This window comes from Typha latifolia, chromosome 11 (assembly GCF_019914945.1).
Source record: "Typha latifolia isolate L0001 chromosome 11, TyphaL0001v2, whole genome shotgun sequence".
NCBI classification, from domain to species: Eukaryota; Viridiplantae; Streptophyta; class Magnoliopsida; order Poales; family Typhaceae; genus Typha; species Typha latifolia.
The window spans coordinates 6239703-6249246 of record NC_133096.1 but is presented as its reverse complement, the minus strand read 5'-3'; the positions used below and the strand labels follow the sequence as shown (position 1 = coordinate 6249246).

At 38.7% G+C, this 9544-nt stretch overlaps 1 protein-coding gene across 1 annotated transcript; it reads left to right on the top strand.

Moving 5' to 3' along the window:
* The first annotated feature begins 2543 nt into the window (after window positions 1-2543).
* LOC140798208 (vacuolar protein sorting-associated protein 29-like) lies at window positions 2544-7140 on the top strand. Its single transcript, XM_073151978.1, has 4 exons — window positions 2544-2771; window positions 4171-4351; window positions 5807-5944; window positions 6609-7140. The coding sequence occupies exons 2-4, from the start codon at window positions 4220-4222 to the stop codon at window positions 6909-6911; spliced, it is 573 nt and encodes a 190-aa protein (XP_073008079.1). The 5' UTR covers window positions 2544-2771; window positions 4171-4219; the 3' UTR covers window positions 6912-7140.
* Window positions 7141-9544: the final 2404 nt, after the last annotated feature.

The following is a 9544-nucleotide window of genomic DNA, read 5'->3' as shown; positions in this document are numbered from 1 at the left end:
AAACTTTTAAATAACAGCTCCACTATCCTCTCTAGCCAATGGGTTGATATGTCTTTCCACCTCCATCTTATCATCAATAGTGCAGGAATTTTGACCCCAAGCTACCCCTGTCTAGCTTAGTAGACCCAGCCATCACATCAATCAGTTGAATACCATCATGCTTCCTTGCTAGCTAAGTAGACCCATTCTCACCATTCACACATTTGGTTTTATCCGAAGACACCTTCGGCTCGAGTTGGCATGGACCAGATGCAGACCCAAGCATGTGCTTAGTGCCGGCTCGACCAGAACCATCTCCATTGCCACGCTCATATCTACCTGGCCCACCAGCCCACCACAACGCCCCACGTAGACATGATCAAATGGCCCAGTCCGCCCATGCTCGGCCCGACCCGGCCCGGTTTGGACCGGGCTAAGCCCGGCCCGGACCCGGTTTAGGCCCGGCCCGGCCCGAGCCCGAACTACCCATGGGCGACACGGGCCAGCCCTTTGCCCGCCCGACCCGGCCCGAAAGCCCGCCCGTTTAGCCCGCAACTAAGCCCGCCCGTCGCTACGTTGCTTTGCCCGTTTGCTACAGTAATTTACCATTGCTACAGTAAAAAAATATTTTAGTATTATACCATTTTGCATTATTTTAAGCAGACTTTTAAAAAATTTTAATTTTTTTTAAATAGAGGAATATAAATATTTAAAAAAAATTCTAAAAATAGCTGAAATATGGGTTGGGTCGAGTGATTGGTGGGTTGGGCTGGCCCGGCCCGATCTCTCACGAGCCAACGGGCGGTAACGGGCTAGACTATTCTAGCCTGGCCCGAACCCGGCTCGGGCCGTGAACAAAGACTTAAGCCCGCTTGGCCCGAAAAGCCCGGCCCGAACCCGGCTCGGCCCGAGTGATTAATGGGTCGGGCCGTGAACAAAGACTTGAGCCCGCTTGGCCCGAACCCGGCCCGGCCCGAACCCGGCCCGGCCCGCCCAGTTATCATGTCTAGCCCCACGGATGAACTATTGATGGAGTGGCAGCATCCCTTGCTGCCTGATCAAGGCTCACGCGCAACGTTGCAACCATGGGGGACATAAAAAGATCATCGACGAAATTATCACGAGAAGCATCATCCGTCAAGTGCCCCTTAGCCACCGTGGAGGCGCTCGCACCCAGACCAGTCATCCCCGACGCCGATCTAGATGCCTGTTCCTACCACTAGCAAAACAATGGAGATAGTTGGGCAGGTCTAGGCAGCTTGTAACAAGATGCCTAATCCTACCACAAGCAAAATAAAAACTAGGGAGATCTTCATACAAAAGTCTTCATTTACAATTTGTTATCACCAATCCCCATCTGAATACCTTGCTTTAGTGACTTAGATCGAGATCCACATAGATCCCAGTATATCAACTTCTTGCTCTGGAAATGGTGGTGTCATCAACACGAAGAGGTTTACCAAGCCAAGCCCCTACTTTGCCGACACCTCCAAAATCCAATCTTCTGGTGGTAGATCCACGTTATAACTCATACCGGTGCAAATCTGATGATTTCCTCCGAGGTCTAAAAGGTATCCATGGCATGAGGTTTAGGACTTGTCCCCTAATGGTCCAGGGTCCCTCGGTAAGCACTGGTACCTTGTCATCTTCCGATGATAGCTGAGAGAAGTAAAACCTCGCTTGCATATCAGAAGCCAAGAACGGCCCGAAAATTGACTATATTTTGATAAGCATAGTCCTCAGGTTCTCAATAGGAACTGATCTTCCTAAGAATTTACCATAGAGGTCGTATTTCTACTCTTCCCTACTACTCTACAACACATCTAGATCCACTCCAGCACAATCCTCCTCATTGACTAGCTCTTCTCGAAGCTAATTTGTATTTGATATTGCTAGATTGTTCCCCTTCACCACTTTTATTTATTATTTAACAATAGTATAAATCCATCCAATGTTTTACACTGTGATCACAGTATCATAGTACTAAGAAAAATATATTTTTAATGCAAGACAAAAATTATTTGAATATTTTATACTCTAAAATTTAACAAAGAAAATAGCATTTTAGTCATTTAGTTAATATGAGTTTTATAGGGTTATAGATTTTAGTAGCAATTATGATATTTCAAAATATGTATGACAATTATAATATTTTAAGAATTTTCTATTACGTAAAAAACTCAAAAACTATTTGTCTAAGTGGTCGTGAATTAATGAATTTTTAGTCTATTATCTTCCATTGTAACTTCTATTAGGTAAAATTAGGGGTGAAAACGGGTCAGATTCAGATTAAATCCGACCCGACCCGACCCCACCCCACCCGATTCCATATCCGGATTCGGTACAGATTTGCTCGGCCTCGGATTTGGATCGGAACACGAATACCGATAAGAGTGTTGAGAAAATTTCCGGATCCGACTAATTGATCGGATCCAAACACGGATATCGATTTACTCGCAGAAAAATTATTGATTCTACTTACCAAGACAACCCGAACCAAGTACCCGATCCAACTGGACCCGACCCACTAATCCTAACCGCTACCACCTCCCCCCCCCTACCCCACCCACATCGCCCACCAGGCCACCACTCCATCGTCCTCCTCTCCTCCCCCTCCCCCTCCTTTCGCCGTCGCCCACTACCACCACCTCTTCTCCTCCTCCGACGGCGAGTTCCTCCCCTTCCACGGAGGCTTATTCCTGTGGACGAACGTTTGGTTCTTGGAATCGTGATTGCGATAGATACGCCGATACGGAGGCTTCTTCTTTTAGGATTGTCAGTTTGTTACCCAGGTACTTCTAGCATTGAAATTAATGGTATTTGTATAGATTGAGCTCTGTTTTCGTTCCACTATTGAAATTTTTTCAGTGATCTCCATAGTTATTTCCAGAAAAAGCCCACTTTCCTTGCAGCTTTCGTATTAGTAATTCTATAGATCTGTAATAGGAGACTTCAAGTTTTTTAGAACGAAGAAATCCTCAATATTAGCAAAAACTTCTGACCCTCTTCCATGTTCTAGAGGAAATTGTTTGGTCAGTTACAATAAATGATTGGTCATTAGGGTCAATTACAGCAACTGATCTTAAGCCAGGATGGGGGAGATTAAGATAAATATGGAAGTCACACTTTTCACTTCACAATTTTGTAGGCCATATCTTTTCATATGATCGGGCCCCTCCGGTCATGAACAAATTTATAATTTAGAAGGAAACAAGATATTTAGAAGAAGCAGGATGCAGCTACCATGTCAACCAAAGCAAATATCATCTTAATCATATTTTCTTTTCTTTTCTATATGGAATGCACAAGAGTCTTCCTCATTCTATTTTGTTTTTACACCACCATTCTTCTTATTCAGTTGAAGAAAAATTGCACAGTAGCTTTTTCATGTTTCCTCTATATGATAATGTTAAATCCCTGTCTTCTATATTACATTGACATGTTTGGTTTTAGTGTCTGTTATTGCTTGCACGTTATTAGGAATAGTATCACCAAGTTGTTAAATTGCACAAGGTTTTTTTTTTCCTCAAGTTATTTGTAATTTTGTAAATATACTGTGCAGGTGCCAAATATAATTTCAACCATTTATTTAAACTGTTACTAGTTGGTCAGTATAGTGACATACTGATAATTATTATAATTATGTGTACAGGTTACCAAGATAGAAATAATTTAGTAGATTAGCTTTGAAACTTTGAGCTCTGTTATTGTTCTGCCATTGAAAACTTTTCAGTGATCTCAATGTTTATTCACGGATTAAAGGTGACACAGTTTAGTTTTCCCTTTAGCCTTATCAGCTAGTTGTTATAATTTTCTTCTTCTGTTATATAGGAAACATGTTGGTGGAGGTAAAGTTATCTTCTTCTTTTTTCCTTTTTTCTTGGTTTTCTGTTTATAATTAATTAGTGTTCCATTATCTCAAAAAGTAAGAGGAAGGAACAAACTGTATGTATATGCATGACTCTTGCAGAATTTTTTTTTTCATATTGATTTTTGATGTCGTGTTGACCATGAAGTGGGATTTTCTCTCTACGATTGTTGTTTCATAGATTTCATGTGATTCAATGAGTTTGATGCAACAGGACATAAGATGCATCTTTTTTTCTTCTTTTGTTTCCTTTTTATCACGTCAATGTGATTTGATTACGGAGATTTAATAAATGTCTTATGTGTTTTATTTGCACTATTCAGATGTTGGGAAATTAAGATTTTTTGAGCTGATTTGCAATATTTGAGAAGAATGGTGCTAGTTCTAGCCATCGGAGACCTCCACATCCCACACCGGGCACCTAATCTGCCTGAAAAATTTAAGTCTATGCTTGTCCCTGGGAAAATTCAGCACATCATATGCACTGGGAACTTATGTATTAAGGTGATTATTATTATTATTTATTATTTATTATTTTCTAAACTTCTTCTCTTTAGATTGCCGTTGAATCATTACTTGGTGGCTAATCCCTTAGTTTGGATGTTCTGGGATTACTGGATTCAGATCAAGTTAACTAATTATAAGTAATTTTAGCCTGCTGCATTGATTAATCAGTCCAAAGTTTTGTATTTTGAAGTATAAATTCTACTTTTTGTGTGGATCTTTCTTCAGTTGAAAATATAAAATAGGTTTTATGGTGGATTAATCTGGCAAAATGGTCAAACTCAAGCTAGAATTCATGATTCTTTAGGTTGTTTAATAAAAAAAGGGCTTTCCTGGAATTCTGATCTTGCTGCCAAATAGCCTTCATTCTAGAATGAACTTGATTCTTGCATTTTATCATGCTCCGTTGGGCCTCTATAGTGGAGAAATTATCTTTACATCAAAGTTATACTTATGAACAACAACATTCTATAAGGCAGTCAGGTTTGCAAGCGTCCAAGGGGTTGCATACCACACATGTGGTATGTGGAAGCATATGAGGATGCCTATGCGTTTGATCTGAATAGTACTTAAAAATTAAAATTGATAAGTATATGCAAACAAGTCAGAAGTCAAAGGAGAAAAAAAATCTTGCAGAGAAGATAGACACTTCTTTACATGTAGTAAGGTGTTTTGTATGTCAAACAACAGTTGTAGCTTAAAGAAAAACAATATACTATGGCTCCAAGAAATTGGAAAAATCATAGTGGATCCTATGCAGGGTGGCCTGGGGATGGCAAATACATTAACAGCTGCCAATGAGGTGTATGGACAACATTTTAGAAGTGTGGTCATGAATCACATATTACGTACAACAAGTTTTTCTTCTAGCATTTGCATAGCTTTCATACTTTCATTCTACACAAGCAGAAGGTCAGTGTTACTTCCCCTGTTCAATGAGCCTGTATACTGACAACATCCGGAAATTATCATTCCAAGGTTTGCTGTTGGAATCATAGTAGACTTTTAGATTTTGAAGTTCTAAGAGTAAATGAGATTGAGGTTATTCTAACAATGAGTTAACTGGCAATACAAAATGTGTTGCAGACTTGCAGGTACTTAAACTTCACGGAATGTAAGAATTCTAGTATTACCTAACATTCTAGTGTTATAGTGTTCTTATGCCTCACAAGACATTTATGATGGTGTCAAGGTCTTGGAGCACCATAATGGTATCATTTGGCATTAGCCTTCTTTTTGGATTAGGTCAATTTTGTTAGTTTGGTAGGTTATGCTGTGTTTGGCAGGTAGGTAGTGTCATAACTGCTTTGGGTAAGAAGATGGTTATGTAATTTTCTGTTTGCAGTACTTCATGTTGTTTGACTATTTTTTATTAGTTCAGATCCTTGGAGTCTTATATAGTTGCATGTTCATGTCAAAACTTTGTTGTGACTTTGATATGCATTGTTTACGCAGGAAGTTCATGACTACTTGAAAAGCCTTTGCCCTGATCTGCATATTACTCGAGGTCAATATGATGAGGATGCACGTTATCCAGAGACCAAGACTCTCACTATTGGTCAATTCAAGCTTGGACTTTGCCATGGTCACCAGGTACTTTTCCCTGCCTCACTGAATGTAACTGTTCGCAGCTATATATCATGGACTCTGAATTATAGAATTCTGTTCCTCTACTTACTTTTTGAATTTGCCAAAATTTGTGTGAGTTTCTGTCTGATGTTGCACGCAGTACATCATTGCAATATCATAATATGGGGTCTGCTAGAGCATAACTCAAAATTTGGGATACTTAATAGTTTTTACAATTGGCTTTAACCTGATATCACCCTCTGTAGATTGGTGCAAGTTCTTTATTAAAGCAGAATCATACACCAGAGAACCTCTTGCCATAGAAGATATTAGGTCAATCAGCATAGAGAATATTTACCTTCTTGGATGCAGTTAACTTATGCAACTGTGAGCAACTCCCCCAGCAATCCCTCTTTACAGAGGAATATTTATAAAAGAGAGAGATGGCAAGTTGAATTAAGAAACTTCTCTGTCTTGGGCATTAGTTAACTGACAATAAGGAACAAAGGTTTCTTTGTGGAATTATTTTTTTAGTTTCTCACAGAGTTAATAATTTTTCTTTTCTGCTCTTTTTTTCTTGTATCTTATGTGGGTATTAGATACTCCTTTCCTAACTTTTTCTTTTCTTTTCTGCTACTCTGTGCACAGCTTATCTTGTATCTACTGTTTCTTTCCTTGAAACTTGCAGATTGTCCCATGGGGAGACTTGGATTCATTAGCCATGCTTCAGAGGCAGTTGGATGTGGACATCCTTGTGACAGGGCACACCCATCAATTCAAGGCATACAAGCATGAGGGTGGTGTCATGATCAACCCTGGCTCGGCAACTGGTGCATACAGCAGCATTACATATGATGTTAACCCAAGCTTTGTTCTTATGGACATAGATGGCCTTCGTGTAGTTGTTTATGTTTACGAGCTCATCGATGGAGAGGTGAAGGTTGACAAAATTGACTTCAAAAAGGCAGCACCTAGTCAGTCTGCTCATTAGTGTTCTGCTGCTGTTACACTCAGCCGAGATTAGTAGAATTTGTCTCCTTGAATGAGTTTGGCATCTGATAGCTGCTGAGGATTAGATTGGGACTTCATAAACTTCTTATGTAATAGACCTCATTTTCAACTTTGTTTTGTACAGCTTCTCATGGCATAATTTGATGGTGGTGAACTGGTGATATGAACATGGAAGGTGTGGAATATTTATGAGCTTTAGTTAGACTTCACCTTGATATTCTTCTTTGCTTGGATTGCCCCCCCTTCAGTTGTTCATTACCTTTATTCTCGTAGCTATGTATATTTATTGTTGTTGGCAAATTCGCGAACCTTTAATATACATAATATAGGCCTTTTGATGAAACTAAGTGGTCAAGACTCCATGTTTGAGGAAAAGGCAATTTAGATCTTTTTTTCAGCAACACGCTCACAGCAAGAAATTCTGGGGTATATTGTAGAAGGATTCATATCCAGAGATCTGCTTGTTATACAAGAATTCAAATTTACACAAGAATCATTTGAATTAGGATTGCTTGCAACCTGGCTGGAGAAGTGGCACAGTAATAACTTTCCTCTTAATGGTAAAGAACCATGGACATAATATTTGCATCAAGGAATTATATAAAAAATCTCTCTGTGAAAGACAATTCTATGAATTTTCAATTGGGAACTTAAATCAGTTGTTGACTAATGAGGCAAAACTGTCTTCATATTGACATAGAATACAATTATAGTGGGAGATAAGGGATAATTACACTAAGATCTCCTGAATATTGCTAAGTTTTACTTGCATCCCCTTAATTTTTCTTTTTCGTGTACATGACTTTTTTATTTGTGCACGGAAATGTGGAAATGGCCTATGTGGACGGACCTCTTTGATTTTTGTATACATGAAAAATAAAATGAGAAGATCTATGTGAAAATGGTCAATTATTTATGAGATCTAAATATAATTATCTCAAGTAATACATGTCCTGTAAAAGGTGGTGGACATATGTTCACATTTTCCTAAAAAACATACATCCATTCGAGAAAGAAATGAAGAAATATGCCACTAGTAATTACTTCTCAAGAATCAACTCTTTGATTTCTATTCCACAGCAAGAGTTCATCCCCAACTTTTAGTGAAGTTATAGGAATTGATGTACTTCTTTGCAGTTCATCCCCAACTTTTAGTGAAGTTATAGGAATTGATGTACTTCTTTGCAGTCCTGTCTGCCGTCAATAATTAAAAGAGACACAAATGAGAGATATAAAAAGTGAAAAGCCTCGGAGATGTATAATAAAATTATTGATGGAATTAATTCCTTACTTCTTCCATTTTCTTATGTCAACGAGTAGACATGATCATCGGGCGGGCCGAGCCGAATTCGGGTCGGGCTTTTCGAGCCAATCGGGCTTAAGTATTTGTTCACAGCCCAATCCACCAATCATTCGGGCCGGGCCGGGCCGGGCTAGAATAGTCGCCCGTTACTGCCCGTCGACCCGTGAGAAATCAGGCTAGCCGGTCGGGCCAAGCCAGCCCGACCCACCAATCACTCGGCCCAACCCATATTTTAGCTATTTTTAGAATGTTTTTACTATTAGCTTATTTTAAAAAAAAATATTTATGTTCCTCCATTTAAAAAATAACTAAAATAAATTAAAATCTTTTAAAGGTGTGCTTAAAATAATGCAAAACAGTACAATACCAAAATTTATGTTGATTTTTATTGTAGCAGAACGGTAAATTACTATAGCAGAACGACAAATTATTGTAGCAGAACGGGCGGGCCTAGTTGCAGGCCAAACGGGCGGGCTTCCGGGCCGGGTCGGGTGGGCAAATGTTGGCCCGTGCCGCCCATGAGTAGTTCGGGCTCGGACCGGGCCGGGTCGGGCCAGGCATTGGCGGGCTGGGCCGTTTGATCAAGTCTATCAACAAGTTCATTTTCTTTCACTTCAATTTACTCGTCTCAATCATGAGAATACCAAATGATCTTAATGATTTTGGTAAAAGATTTTATACTTCTTTAGTTTTCAATGGGATGTGTTTGGCCGATAAAAAGTAGAAAAAAAAGTGAAGAAAGTTTCTAATAAATTCACTTATAGTAAATAATCAAAATTTATTGGTATTTAGTAAATATTAAAATTGTTTGGTGAAAGTAAATAATTGTTGCAATTAATAATAGCAACAGTATCTTGCTCTCATTCTTGCTTAATATTTATCGGTCGAGAAAGATTAATGGAGCTGTGCATCATTATATCTAGATGATTCTACTGGATACAAACTTTAAAAGAGAAGCCCGATTCTATCATAACATTAATTTAAAAACATGATGTAGTGAACTTTTTGGCTTATAAAAGGATAGGAAGTGCAACTCTCTTTTTAAAATAAAAGTGAAATAAAAAAAGTTGAATTATTTTAGGGAATTCCATAACCCACTTCCCACTCTACTTTCTTCATCTAAACATCATAAAGTGGTGGACTTCTAGAAAATTGTCACTTTCTTTTTCTATCTTTCGTCAATCAAACAAACTCTTATGATATCTGCTCAGCACAAACAATCCATACAAGATAAGGTCAAATTTTATTAACAAAGTAGCTTAATTTGATGCGAGCAAACCTATTTGTTTTTTTAAAAATCATCGTACAGT

Bases quoted from the DNA above. Each gene is read 5' to 3' on its own strand.
- LOC140798208 (XM_073151978.1), top strand. From the start codon at position 4,220: ATGGTGCTAGTTCTAGCCATCGGAGACCTCCACATCCCACACCGGGCA. The intron at 4,352-5,806 runs GTGATTATTATT...TTGTTTACGCAG, and splicing joins CTGGGAACTTATGTATTAAG to GAAGTTCATGACTACTTGAA. The intron at 5,945-6,608 runs GTACTTTTCCCT...TGAAACTTGCAG, and splicing joins GACTTTGCCATGGTCACCAG to ATTGTCCCATGGGGAGACTT.